At 28.9% G+C, this 13926-nt stretch overlaps 3 protein-coding genes across 6 annotated transcripts; all 3 read right to left on the reverse strand.

Annotated features, from left to right (window-relative positions):
• Positions 1–227: 227 nt before the first annotated feature.
• On the reverse strand, positions 228–4531 carry LOC134827756 (glypican-4). 2 transcript variants are annotated; one of them, XM_063840554.1, is made up of 8 exons: positions 4037–4531; positions 3467–3622; positions 3158–3392; positions 2945–3101; positions 2610–2879; positions 2190–2542; positions 1970–2130; positions 228–851 (listed from the first exon to the last, which is right to left on the reverse strand). In XM_063840554.1, the coding sequence occupies exons 1-8, from the start codon at positions 4206–4208 to the stop codon at positions 526–528; spliced, it is 1830 nt and encodes a 609-aa protein (XP_063696624.1). In that variant the 5' UTR covers positions 4209–4531; the 3' UTR covers positions 228–525. The 2 variants fall into 2 exon arrangements, with proteins under 2 accessions (XP_063696624.1, XP_063696623.1); XM_063840553.1 differs by having other exon boundaries at positions 229–851; positions 1970–2139; positions 4037–4530.
• Positions 4532–5188: 657 nt separating this feature from the next.
• LOC134827758 (chitobiosyldiphosphodolichol beta-mannosyltransferase) lies at positions 5189–6962 on the reverse strand. Of its 2 annotated transcripts, none has more exons than XM_063840556.1 (5): positions 6817–6962; positions 6450–6742; positions 5915–6374; positions 5554–5809; positions 5189–5495 (listed from the first exon to the last, which is right to left on the reverse strand). In XM_063840556.1, the coding sequence occupies exons 1-5, from the start codon at positions 6866–6868 to the stop codon at positions 5291–5293; spliced, it is 1266 nt and encodes a 421-aa protein (XP_063696626.1). In that variant the 5' UTR covers positions 6869–6962; the 3' UTR covers positions 5189–5290. The 2 variants fall into 2 exon arrangements, with proteins under 2 accessions (XP_063696626.1, XP_063696625.1); XM_063840555.1 differs by having other exon boundaries at positions 5190–5495; positions 5554–5839.
• Positions 6963–7775: 813 nt separating this feature from the next.
• On the reverse strand, positions 7776–13748 carry LOC134827754 (adenylate cyclase type 2). Of its 2 annotated transcripts, none has more exons than XM_063840546.1 (17): positions 13669–13748; positions 13403–13592; positions 12926–13268; positions 12743–12798; positions 12585–12639; positions 12460–12507; positions 12029–12402; positions 11748–11962; positions 11404–11603; positions 10956–11166; positions 10607–10860; positions 10483–10547; positions 9736–9843; positions 9527–9649; positions 8913–9044; positions 8801–8838; positions 7776–8187 (listed from the first exon to the last, which is right to left on the reverse strand). In XM_063840546.1, the coding sequence occupies exons 1-17, from the start codon at positions 13738–13740 to the stop codon at positions 7825–7827; spliced, it is 2847 nt and encodes a 948-aa protein (XP_063696616.1). In that variant the 5' UTR covers positions 13741–13748; the 3' UTR covers positions 7776–7824. The 2 variants fall into 2 exon arrangements, with proteins under 2 accessions (XP_063696616.1, XP_063696614.1); XM_063840544.1 differs by having other exon boundaries at positions 8801–8856.
• Positions 13749–13926: the final 178 nt, after the last annotated feature.

Below are 13926 nucleotides of genomic sequence, written 5' to 3' on the forward strand. Positions count from 1 at the left end.
GAAAATTAGCAGTGACGGTTTAACTGGAAATAGGGCAATTCAACAATTTAAAGGCCTATACCTAATTAATAATCCTTTTTAATTTTCATTTTGGACAATTGCATCACCTTTAATGTAACATTATCGACAAAAAATACATTTTTTTACAAAATCAGGAAGAATTGGAGTGTCTTTATTTTTCACCATAATTCGAGATTTCCAGAAAACGTTGGTTTACGAGCAAACTATTTCTCTGTGCTCTTAGGCTCAAAGAATACACAATGATTCAAAACAACATTAATGTTGTCATTTTATTTCTAATGCTTAAAGTCTTAAAACATAATGATAAAATTATTTTGATGGCTTTTCTATATACCACTTTTCGATCCTAATCTTTTTTTTTCTTTTAAGTACTTACTGGTAAGTCGAGAGCATAAGCAAATATTAGTTACTTACTTAAAAAAATCTTGATTAAATTACATTTATGATCTTAATAGTAAATAGGTATGTATATTACAATATAAAAATATGCATTATTTTTAATGATCACAGTAAATTTGAGAAAAGTCCTCCAAACCATGCAATAAATATTGGCATTAAATAAACTACAACCGCTTTTAAAGGACTCATATTGGAAGATGGAACAGAGCTGGGGGTGGGATCTGTACTACTGTATGTCGGTCTAATAGAATTTGCTTGAATGGTTTCTTGGCCCAATGTTGTTTCTTTTGTGTAGTCTTCAGTGACATCTTCGATATTTGTTTGTACTTTACGATTTTTATCAATTTCAGTAATACCATTACCAGATCCATATTCTTCCTTCTCATCGCTTTCTGTATCAGATCCAGATCCACTATCATAAATTGAATCATCTGTGGAGGAAAATATATGAAATAATTTGTTGGTGAATTAATTAGGTGCAATTTATTTGGTGTAAGTGTTAAGTCATCATCAAATCGAAGGAAACGAAAAAGCGGATGAACTGGCAAAAATAGGAGGTAAAACTAAGTACACAGGAGTTGAACCATTTTGTGGTCTTCCACTTAGTTTCTTTAAACGACTTAACAAAGAATGGTTAAATGAGAAAGCTAATTTACACTGGCAAGACTCTCTACAAGCATCTGAAGCTAAACTTCTGATAGGGAATCACTCTAAAAATAAAAATCAAACACTGCTAGTTTTCAAAAATCAGACACACAACTAATGACTAATTATCTAACAGGTCATGGAACATTCAAGAAAAGACTAAAAAAATGAATTAAACTACAAATGACACTTGTAGACTATGCGAGGATGAAACCGAAACTGCAGAACATATTCTCTGTGACTGCTCTGAAGTACAGGATCTACGTTGGATCTCCATACAATGAAAAACTTTATTATAGATATCAATACACGATTATCAAATATAAATGATATAGATAGATAACGAATGGTAGCAAGTACCACAATAGGCCCATCTGGTTTGCTTAGTTGGAAAAACGCTCGATTTGTAATCTATCTATCTTTAGGGTGTTCCAAAACCGTTTTCTGTTACATGTTTGAAAAATATCCATGGGAGAAATGGGATATAGAAATTTTATATATTTTCGTTTTTAGTACTATTTAGTATGGAAAAGTAATAAAATTGTTCAATTTTTAATTATTTTCTATGATATTGTTATAAAATTAGCGTTTTGACTTAATTTTTCCTTTCTAAAAATTATTTTGAACAATTTTTATAAAAAATAATTTTCAAATTTTTTCATCGTTATTTTTTTTGAAATATTCATGATTAACCTCTAAAATAGTTTAAAATGTCAAAATTGTTGAAAAACAGCTAAAAGAGCTAGCAAAACTTGATTTCTTAAGAGATTTAGTATGAAAAAGTATTTAATTTCTATAACCCCCATGGCCATATTTCATAAAAATGATGGGGGAGGAAACGCGATACAAGACATGTTTTTGGAACACCCTTGTTTGTGAAATATATAAGAAAAATATTTATTACCTTGATCACTCCATTCCACATCCATTCCATTAAATGCATTTCTCAAATGCGTGTTTACTGCACGTAATTTATATAGTTGTGTTGATATTAAATTTATGTATTTTAAAGAGGTAGATTGATGTACGTCAGTTGTTTTTGTAGTTTTCAGTTCTTCTTCCAAGCTTAAATGACTTCAAATATATTGTATTATTAGTTATTTTATTTTAAAATTTATGCATACCTTTCATCTTTTGCAGTCCAACAGTCATTCTCTATGTTTGAGTTTACAATAAAATTATCACTATTACACATCTGATAAGGCAAATTAAACCAAAAGCTTTTAGAATCTTTTACTTTTTGCCGTATATCTCTAATCAATTTATCTATAGTTGGTTCTCGGTTTTCTTTCTGATAGTTTTTCTCGATTGGTTGTCTGCTCTTGTTTTTTCTTTTTTTCTTGTTTCCATTGTTTTCAAGAGCATCATAATGACTGTACCCTGGTTTTGATGCTCGGCGAATTCTATTGATAGAACTTTGAAATTTAGGTTTCCCACATTCTTGAAATATTTTGTTTGTTATATCTTGACCTGAATCCTGAAAAAATTCAGTGATAATATATTAATAATAATTCCAAACATATATACATGTTCTAGAAACTTACTTGGAAATTCATAATAGCTTCGGATATTTTTATATTTATTGGTTCGACGACCATTACAATATTAAAAGGTCCAAGAAGACGTTCTGATAATTTTTCCATAGCAGATACAAAGTTATCCCATTCAAAATTTAGGTCGTTAAAAAGTCTCTGAAAACAACTTTTCATCACACTATGACAATACAACGAACAGGGTTTTCTTATATTTCCACTGCAAAGACCACAAACATGCATCATCGCTACTTCTCGAATACAAGCAGGTGTTAAACGGACCTACAAATAAGAAAAAAAATATCACGGGTTAGTCTTGAAATTCTTAACTAGAGGCTCTAACTAACGTTTTCCAAATATTTTGTAATTTCCGCTGCTGTGTTCAACGCTTGTGCGTATGTCCGGGTAGCAACAAATGATCGTTTTAAAATAACAGATAACTTATCAGGTACATCACCGAATGGTCTTAAAGTCTTCATGTGCTCTCCAACGCAACCTAAATATCTAAATAAACAAAATATATGTAAAACTTTTGATTTTAAAACTGTTGTAAAATTTACTTGTCGTCAAATTGATATTGCATATTAATGACTGTAAACATTTTTTGATAAAGCACATTAAAGAAAGAATCCATGGCTTCCATTAAATCAACCTTTCCTCGTGTGTAATAACCTTCTAGTTCTTTGAATAAATCAGAAAATACATGAGAATTTTGTTCGTAAATAATGCCGTAGGTTCTCTTAAACATATCATGAAACTCTCTTTTGGACTGATTTAACAGCTCTTTAAAATGTTCTACAAAAAAAATATTTTTTTTATCATTTATTTATTTTAATAGATATTTAGTCAATTTTGATGTCAAAACATACCATTAAACTTCTGTGCTCTAATTTTGAGTATGACCGTAAGCTTTTGTATCAACTCTTTAGAGTTTCTTTCTAACTGACTCTTTGCTACGTTGACAAGTTTATTCTCTAAACTTTCAGAGCAACATTTGATTGGTTGTTCGAACAGACAGTATTTTCCTGAAAAGCAAAAAAGGAATTTATACAATTTTGGTAGGAAGAATGCATTATAGCATATAGGTGTTTGGTCATAAGATCATATATGAAGATGTTGTTCAAATTTCAATGATTTTTTTGTTCTGTCTCTTATTCTCCTCTTCCGCATAGTTATGTTACTTGTAGAGCTTCGTAGGTGGTATGCGTACATTAACAGGTATAAATTTATTTACATTGTACATTTTTAAAATCTTTCTTACATCAATTATGTTAAATACATTCTATAATGTACATATGTTTTCTGTTTAGTGTCGAATTCAGAAGGTATACTGATGTATGTACTTCTTTTTTTAATATTAAACATACAAAGGTTTTTGTGTATTTTTAATGCACATATATTTGGTTTTTCGTTAAACAATATTTTAATTAGATATTTACCATTTGTTGTTTTCTCATTTGTATCAAAATATATTCCTCGAGATTTTAAAATATTTTGGACTGATTCACACTTATGTAGAGTTGAATTTTCGGTGACACAAGAACTGTATATTATTTGCACTGCAAACACTAATGACCAAGTCAAAAATTTAGTGTTATAGAAAACGATCATTTTGTTTAATAAAAGAACTCAGAATTTATTATAAGTACAATAAGTCGCATTTAATTAAAATCTATCAAGTCCATTTTATTTTCTTTTTATTATTCTATTTTGAAACTAAGAGTTTTAACTCAGATATAACTTGTTTCTTTTTATGACGGCCATTGCTTTAAGTTTACTTAATTTTATAATAAATGTTATTTTAAAATCGATTTAAATGATATATCATTTAGCATTATGCACAATATTATGTAAACCGGCTAAACATAAACAATTTAAAATAAAACAAATAAAAAAAAACTACAAATGCATTTCACTATAAAAATTTAAATTTACTTCTTTTAAAGAGAGGTAGAAAAGAACTAACTGCGTGCAACTTGTCAAATTTCATTCATATACTTACATTCCAAGCAACACTAAGTTTTCTCTAATATTATAGTTATGGGGGAATGTTGCATATTACACACTGTAGATATCATACATATAATTATGTAAACAAATTAAGCTTGAACACAACTTTAAATGCATATTAATAATAATATCCGTTGCCCCATTTCATAGCAAAAAACGAGTTAATCCAAGGGAATGAAAATAAAAATATGTATTTACGATATATATCTAATTTATGACCAAAATGGTCAGTTTTTTTGCACAATTCTTATTAAATTTTCCAGAAAGAATTTAAAAGATTTTTTAAGAAAAAAAAAACAAATATATAAATTTTTGGTAAACATTGAACATGATATTTATTTCTATTAAAATGAAATCTTATCAAATCAATGGAAATTGTAAATTGTAAGCATTTGTAAGTTTCTTCAATTTGGATGTTCTAAAAATTTTGAAACTCCAAAAATATAACCTCAAAATCAAATCTTTAAAAGAATGAATTTTGATAGAAAAAACTGTTTTGATTGAATTTTATTATGGTATTATTAGGTATAAGATTAATATAGATTAAAGGTAGAAGAATTTAAGTAAAAAATTGACCAATATCAAAAAGAAGTACATTACTTTGGTGTAAAAATCACAAAAAGAGCGACAAATATTTATTTATATATATCAAACTCACACAAAAAAAGAAATGTTTTTGAAATTTATGTTTTTATCAATGGCCATGCAATTTCATTCCAATTTTTATGCCAATTAAGTTCCTGAAATTTTTTTAGGTTCTTTTCAATAGTTTGATTCACTTCAGATGTTTTTGGGTAATTGTGAAAATGATCCAAAAGTAACTCAGCTAAGTCATCCTCGTCTTTAAACACATAGCCAGTTTCTTTATCTCTAACAAGTTCGTTTAAACTGAAAAAAGCGTTGGAAAATTAATTTCAATATTTTATACAGGACAAATCAAAAATACCATTGGTAGTCGATAGCACAAACAGCTAAACCACAACCGAACATATCAACTACTTTCATTGGCAAATCCAAACCACTAGAACTGTAGTGTAAGCAAACACCTAAGTCAGCAGATCCAAGAATTTTTGGATAATCGTCAATCTCCAACCAGGGTAAAATTATTTGAACTTTTTGAAAATCTTTTTTCATTATTATATTTTCATATTTTGCTTTTAGTGGACCCTTTCCTGTTATAATACAAACAAGATTTGGATAACCTGTAAATATATTCGCTTTTTGTTCATATTCTGAACACCCCAAATTCCAATTTATTTTGATTAATTTGAAATATATGTATATCGGAGATAAATTAATATACGTACTTTCCAAAGCTGTGAGCAAGATGCCAAAGTCTTCATCAGGTGTCCAACTAGTGCTCGAAACAAGAAGAGCTGGTCGATCTAGTTTCAACCGGATAATATTCTCTTCAACTGTTTCAGTGAAAAGTGTTGTTTTTTTGTCGACTATTAGTCCTGAGTATTTTTCACCTAGTTTCAAAAATAGTTCATGCTTCTCTTGGATGGTAGTTGGTTTAAAATTTACAAATGGTCGATCATATAAAACTGTAGCTTTTATGTTGAATCTTTTCTCCAAATCTTCTTTCATAGCATTTGATACACAAAAATTTATGTCTGATAAACGACCTATGCTGGTCTCAATAAATTTTGCCATTTTCACAAAAAATGTTTCCGGCTCGTTTTTTAGTGATAAAATGCTGTACGTATAGTTGTGAAAATCTATAATAAATCGCGTCCTTCCAAAGAGACACATAAAATAGCATACCTAGTCAAAGAGACAAGTAAGGTCAACAATTAAAACTAAAGGAAAAATCTAAGCTAACGAGAAATCAATTGTTACCAATAACGCAGGTACTCCCGGCGGATTCTGACATATTAGAATATGAGATTTTCGTAATACGACACATTTAAAAAGACTGCAGCTCAAAGTTATGAACATCCAAAAAGTTTTCCAAACATATGTAAAAACCGGTGATAAACTCGTTTCTGGTACAGGGCGTAGTTTTTCAATATTAACTTCTGAATTATTTATGATTTCATTAATCGGAGTAGAATCTAAGTATCCGACAATATTTACATAGAATTCATGTTCCAACAGGCTTGAAACATGATAGCTCATACGTGGACTGCGTCCTAAAAATTTGTACAAAAACAGAAATATAGCTTATAAATTATAATATAATTCATAAAATATGCATTTAAAATACCAATATCTCCTAGAACTACAACAGTAGCTATTTTCTTTTTTTCATTAACCATTATTTTATTAAATTTATTTTGATACAATTCTGTAAATCAAACACGTATTTGATGTTGTTGATAAATAAATGTTAGATAAACAAAAATCAATACATATAGTATAACAGTTATAAATAAACAACGACCGTTTCGACGAGCTCAGCACACATATAATGCAGAGTCGTTATAAAATATTTGATCAGCCTACTTTATGTAAGTAATGTAAAATATAAATAATTCAGCTCGTGTCAAATTGTTACCTTGTCTCTTTAAAGTAAATTTGTTGTTGTGAGACAAAAATTACTTTTAAAAGAAGATATAAGACAAAACGTATTGTAAATGGTATGCATTTAAGTTTTACTTTAAACGTTCTATTAAGTTGAAAGCTTTTTAGACCATCAGTGCAATACTCACGGGATTAGGACTGGCAGCAGTAGGCTTTGGCGGAAGATATGTTATTAAAAGAGTGCCTAATTTCACACAAAAACTTTCAGAAAAGTTAAACTCTTTGCCGAAATTTGATGCTGAGTCTCTTGCTAATTCAAAGTATTATAAAGGAGGTACGCCGCTCAATATTTACACGTAAAAAATAATGTAAACATTTTTTTTTTATAAAGGTTTTGATGGTAAAATGAATAAACGTGAGGCCTCTCTTATACTAGGTATTAGCCCAAGTGCTTCCAAAACTAAAATTAAAGATGCACATAAGAAAATTATGTTACTCAACCATCCTGATAGAGGAGGATCACCTTATTTAGCTGCGAAGATAAACGAGGCAAAAGATTTATTAGATACAACCAAATGAAATTCGAGAAACTTGAAATGTTTTGATGAATAGTTTTCTAAATTGTATTTGAACTGAACTTCCTCAAAACTGTATTTTGTCTAAATAGGAGCATTAAACAAATTATTTTTCACATAACTATTTTGGTTTTATTAATTGATTTACAGAATTAGGGTTATTCTTTTTTACATAATTATTGGTTAGATTTAACAAAATAAGTCGTTAGTGTGCCTTTGCCTTTTACAAATATCGGACCCCTGCATTCACACGTATACCCCGCATTCATTAGCACTTTTGCTGTATGCTCAGTGCACTGAATTTTACCCATAACCCCACATGAATCCATTCGACTGCTTACATTGACTGTATTCGACCAAATATCAAAGAATGGTTTGTGGGAACCAATGACACCTGCAATTATTGGTCCATGATTCAGTCCGATCCTTAGTTTGAAACGTTGAAAAGATTCTTTATTTATCTGTTCCAATGTTGCCATTAACGCAAATGCAAATTCTACGAGAATTGTTACGTTATGTTCTTCCATTCGTCTGGAATCCTATATTAAAAAGAAAATAGAAATATTTTGCTTAAAAAAAAAGAATTAAGCTCTAGCTTGATTGATTGAAACAATTAGTTGAAATAATTTATTTAAAATTTTCGAGTTTTTATGCTTAGTGCATAAAAGTTTAGTTTCAAAAATACTTTAAGGCGGTTTTGGCAAAACTTTTGTTATTATAATAAGACAATGATTTAAGTTTATATCCACCTCAGCCTATTCGATTTTGGGCTTTCAATACTTTTCAAAACCCTCAGAAACCTGCCCATTTCTCTTCATTTTCGATAATTTATGCAGGCTTTGCACTTTTGCCCTATATTTGCGTGAAATATTTTAGTTAAGATCTCCTTTGAGACCTACTCAATCAAAATGGAAAAATATTTTAAAAATTTTCAGGCTTGTATGATTTAAATCAAAATAAAAAAAATACTCTTATTTTTTTAAGAGACAAATCAAATAATGATTTGAATTTTGATTTGATTTGATTTTGTCAAAACGATAAAATCATTAGATAATATTTGATTGAGAATTTTGGTTCATCAATTCGAATCTGAGATGATTTATGTCGCAGTTGGTTGAATGATCGCAAAATCCCTCTTCAGTCATAACTTACTGTATTCATGCCCTCTTTTCCTGGTCGTATCCCAGATGCTACCATATATGTTGATCCTATGGTATAAAATTGATTGAGACTAATATTTAGGAAAAAGTTATAATATATTTACCTATTGTCTTAATTTTTTCAATTGCGCTGAACTTAGGTTTTAATAACAATTTGTCAAAGTCACAAATTATTTCATTTAATAGTCTCAAGCATTCTAATCCTTGCTTATTTACATCAGTTTCATCATAAAATTCTGCATATATTGAGATTTTATTAGTGTTCGGAATATGCTACATGGAAAAAAACCATGCATGTCGACATGCAAATATTAAATTTGTTAACCATTTGAACATTTTTTTCAATATCTTATTTTTCTGTCAATAAAAAGTAATTTTTATAATAACGATATTGAAGAATTTGAGTAAATGTCACTTAAATTGAATTAAATTTAAAATAAAATTAAATTTTTGAACTCGAAATTAAAGTAAAAAAAGACAAATTCGAAAAATAAACATAAAATGAGAGCCACGTTCGTAAAAAAACTAATTCAATTGAAAATATTCAATTGATGGTTTAAATAAAATAATAAAATGGTTTAAATTTTTTTCCATGTCAATTTTACATGTCGACATGGTATTTTCATGCATCATATATGACATATATGTCGACACGTGCATGGGACGAACCCTAGTTTTTATTTATAAATAAAAATTACTTTATGCTGTTTAAGTTTACCTTTATAGTTAGGAATTGAAAGAAACATAACCCCAACAGATGTATAACTTTCGTGATACAGTTCTTGTACGCATCTATCTTTTGATAAAAAAAAATCTGCAACATGCGCTGGTAATATGTTCTCTGCAACACACAAACAATAGATAAAGGACTTATTATAAGTAATTATGTAAACGAGTAAATAAAATATTTTTGATTATCAAGCTAACCTAATAGAATTTTATTGATGCCTCGCATTGTTTCAACTTCTTCCTGTTCTACTTGTAGTTTCGCAGTTATATAATAATATTTTCTATCTATAAATTCCCTGTGCCTTTCTGTCAAATTAAAAAAAAATGTTGTACATCTCGTTACAAAAAACTTTTGTTCTGGAACTTTGAAAAACAGGAGGTACAATTTCCTATTCCAAGTTTTCAAAAAACATTTTTACTGCTCTTCTAATTTTTTTTTTCAATTTTCAATATAAATTTGAAAGAACATCCAAAAACAACTATGCTTGGGCAAAACGGACGAAAGAGAAAGATTTACCAATTTTATTGTGAATGACCTGAAATTTTTAAATCTGTTATCGGTTTCAACAGTTTAGCGCATACAATAAATAATAAATAATTTAACTTAAAATAGCAAAAAATGATAAAAATCTTCGTACCCCTCGTATGATTCATAGTTCCAAATTCAGGTAACTATCTAATTTTGGAATTCCGATTGCATTGTCATGTTGTCTGGCTAATTTTTTGTAGATTTTTTTTTATTTTCAGATTGAACCACATTTTTGCTTGTTTTGTAGATGTACCTTCAAATTATTATGTTGAAAACTTAAGAAGAACATTTTATACTGCTTGAGAACTTCTAATTATAGTATTCTAGTACCTCCCTTATTTTAATGGCTAGATCCAAATTTCCCGAACAAAAGTTTTATATCTCGAGATAGATATTTAAATTGACGCGAACCATACCTAATGTGTATAACAATATGTTTTCGACAATCAAAAACATAAAAATACGAGTTTTTAATGACAAACTGGAAATTGTAAAAAAAAATATAAAAACATTTTCAGATAAAATTTCAAAATTAAATACTTTTCATTATTATACAGGATGTCATAGGTTGAGAAAATGTCGCTATTCCAAATGAAAGTTACTTGAATAATTGTTGATAAAATTATCATTGTAAGTTTGATAAAATGACTTATTCCTCCAAATACAAAAATACAAACGTTGCCCATTAACGCTGAAAAAGAATAAACCATAGAAAAACTGTGTATTTCGGCAAGCTCCACATTCTCTCCGATTGTACTATTTTGAATAGGTTCGTGTCCGGATTTTGATGATTTCTAAAAATAATTAAATAGATAATGTTTATGATGCCGTTCTCAAATCTTTTTTAATACATTAAGAAATTTAAAATAAAAATACAAAAAATATTTACCAAAGTTACATTGCCTAACGAAGAGCTTACAACAATTAAAAAAGAACATATGATAAATATTAATAGTTGAAAGAAATATTCATCGTTAATACTATTTCCACGATGCCTTAACGTTGGGGAGTCAAATCTCAGATGTGTAAGATTGCTGGCATACAAGAGCAGGGTAATTAATATAAGAGTAACAATCAAGCCACAATATAGTATAATGTTGCTGTAATTTGAAGAAAAACAAAATATTAAATAAACAAGTCCCACTTCATTTTTTACAGCATTTCAAAATATAAAAATTCGTAAAACATCTGAACCTAATAATTATAAAAATCAAGAAATTTTGAAATATTTAGAAATGTAACAAATTTAATTAAGACATTTATGCGCCTTTTCTCCGAAATGCAGTAAAAAATGCAATAAATACAAAATAAATAATAAATAAAAGAAACAATTGTACCTTTTGAAAATCGCTACTTGAATCGCAAGACAAATCAGGACCAACACGAAGCAACATGATAAATCATTTTTTACTTTAGTATTAGGTTGCTGTCGGTATAATTTTTCCAAATTTTTATCTGGATACCACATAGTGAAACTTTTACAAACACCAACATTTTTTTCTAGAGGTAATAAATGTGACTCTATCATTGATATACTCTGCATGAATAAAAAAAAATCTGTTAAAACTTTAATGAGTATGATAAGAATCACTACATAAATAATCAACACAAAAGAATAAAAAAATTATTCTGCTGTCACATTGATTTAAATTATTCGTGTAGTGAGGTGTTTTTTACTCACGGCCAGTCCAATAGTTTTTGCCATTTTAGTATCAGTAATATTAGCAAATGGCTTATCTGCCCCCCAAAATTCTATAAACTTTGTCATTTTCGATGATTTAGAACGAAAAGATTGGCCATATTTAATGTCAATATTAGACATAGACATCTTTCTTCCCATTTCCATCAGTATTGACCCAGATGATCGACGTCTATCTGTTATGTTTCCAATCAAGCCTGTTAATATAATCGATGAACATTCACAAGAGATCTAAAATGTAAATCTTTATAATATTCTCATACCTTGGACCGATAGTCGTCTTCTATCATTTGTATCAGAGCTTACTGCACTGAGCAAATTATCTTTTAGTTCTGTATTCCTTTCAACTTTTATTAATGTGGGTTGTATTGAGGTTACACAATGGCTATTTAGTTTCGGAAAATCTTTTTCCTTAATAGGATATTGTACGGAGTCTCCTCCAGGCTCTATGATACAAATATCTGCAGATTTATTTATTTGTTGAGGACTCTCTGATGCTTTTGCTTTAGGTGGAATAATCAGAAATGTTTCTATTTTATGATCTTCCAAATAGGAGTTTCTACTGCTTCCATTTCCAGGTTCTACATTGAATTTTTGTCCCAAATGATTAAGCGTTGCCTTCGTTATATGAACTCGTCTAAAATTTTTAAAAAATAATTTCATAAATCTTTGAAAAGTTACGTTTTTGATTTACCCTGGGAGACCTCCACTCTCCATATGATTTGCTAGAGTAGCGTCATCGCTATTTTTTATTCATAAGAATTTAGAATGAATTTTAACTATTTATTTGATTTATGTATGTAATTTTGAAAATCATACCTCCAAACATCGAATTGCCATTTTCTTAAGCCCAATACTCCACACAGTACATTTCCTTAAATTTAAGAAAAGAAAAAGTAAAAAAATTGAACAAACACAAAAAAAAGATAAATAAGGTTATTTTTATACTATTTACCTAATTTTACGTACATACATACCTGTATGAATACCAATTCTCATATCTACATTAAATCCTGTTCCTTCGCGTACGTATCTACAATAAATTAATTTGTTAAAAATGTAGGAAAACCTCAAATATCAAAAATGCAAATTTCACATTCTTCTCAATTGATCTAAATTAATCTAAAGGGTATTTTTGTAATTTAATGAATTCTGCTTACTTAATAGCTTCAATCATTGCCAATCCCATGTTAACACAGTTTTCTGCATGATTAGGCCTTGATATTGGCAATCCAGATACACAATAATAGCAATCTCCTAATATTTTAATCCTTAGACATTGGTTTTCTTGTGCAATTTGATCAAAACGTCCGAACAATTCGTGCAATGTTTTTACCAAATCTGAAGCTGCTAACTGTTCTGATAAAGGTGTAAAGTTTACAATATCAGCATATAAAATTGTCACATTATTGTGTCGTTGGACATGCATTTCATGAAATCTTGTTGTTTGTTGATGAATGTTTGCTTCTGCCATTTTGGTCATAATAGATTTTTTAACTTCGGCTGAAATTTTAATTTCAAGTGTCATTAAACTGATTTTATATAATTTATTATAAGGTTATTTGGTTACCCATTACAAAATTCCCAACTCGAAGAATTAAGAAAAAATGTGTGAATTGCTTTAAGGAAATCCATACCTGTAACGTGAGCTGGTATGACGCTTAGCAATAATGTCTCTTGTTGTTCTTTTTCACACTCAAGTCTAATTCGTTGATGTATTCCGTCCTTTGTTTCACTAACTGCAAATTTTATTTTTCTTTCTTCGCAAAAACGATAGTATGAAGACACGATAAGTGCACCGGTCAAAAATAACAACTTAGCTATTATCTAAATAAAAATTGTAAGATAAGGTTCATATTTTCTGTACGTATCTTAAGATAAATCTTAAAACAAATGTATTTACTTGTTCAATGTTTGGATGAGTATTGAAGGTTTTGTAATTGTGATTTACCACAATTAAGTAGATAAAGTACATTGATAATGAAGTTGCTGAGAGCCATATAGATAGCCTTAACGAAGACGGTAACATTGTTAATCCAATAAGCAAACAAAAAAGTGTCAAAGTATCTAAAAAACTCGGTAATATGTAAACCAATGAGTTGAGTATAAAATATGTTGCCAATGATGAGAAAACCATTATTATGGAACACTCAGCCATAGC

Source organism: Culicoides brevitarsis, chromosome 1 (genome assembly GCF_036172545.1).
Source record: "Culicoides brevitarsis isolate CSIRO-B50_1 chromosome 1, AGI_CSIRO_Cbre_v1, whole genome shotgun sequence".
NCBI lineage: Eukaryota > Metazoa > Arthropoda > Insecta > Diptera > Ceratopogonidae > Culicoides > Culicoides brevitarsis.

Excerpts from the sequence above, each read along its gene's own strand:
- LOC134827756 (XM_063840553.1), bottom strand. The coding sequence starts at position 4,208 with ATGATCGTTTTCTATAACACTAAATTTTTGACTTGGTCATTAGTGTTT. Across the intron at positions 3,623-4,036 it reads AAATGAGAAAACAACAAATG|GAAAATACTGTCTGTTCGAA; the intron begins GTAAATATCTAA and ends TTTGCTTTTCAG. Across the intron at positions 3,102-3,157 it reads CAATATCAATTTGACGACAA|ATATTTAGGTTGCGTTGGAG; the intron begins GTAAATTTTACA and ends TTGTTTATTTAG.
- LOC134827754 (XM_063840544.1), bottom strand. The coding sequence starts at position 13,740 with ATGTACTTTATCTACTTAATTGTGGTAAATCACAATTACAAAACCTTC. Across the intron at positions 12,640-12,742 it reads GAGAATTGGTATTCATACAG|GAAATGTACTGTGTGGAGTA; the intron begins GTATGTATGTAC and ends CTTAAATTTAAG. Across the intron at positions 9,844-10,482 it reads CATATTGTTATACACATTAG|AAAGGCACAGGGAATTTATA; the intron begins GTATGGTTCGCG and ends TTAATTTGACAG.
- LOC134827758 (XM_063840555.1), bottom strand. The coding sequence starts at position 6,868 with ATGGTTAATGAAAAAAAGAAAATAGCTACTGTTGTAGTTCTAGGAGAT. Across the intron at positions 6,375-6,449 it reads CGGGAGTACCTGCGTTATTG|GTATGCTATTTTATGTGTCT; the intron begins GTAACAATTGAT and ends CTCTTTGACTAG. Across the intron at positions 5,840-5,914 it reads CTTGCTCACAGCTTTGGAAA|AATATGAACAAAAAGCGAAT; the intron begins GTACGTATATTA and ends TGGGGTGTTCAG.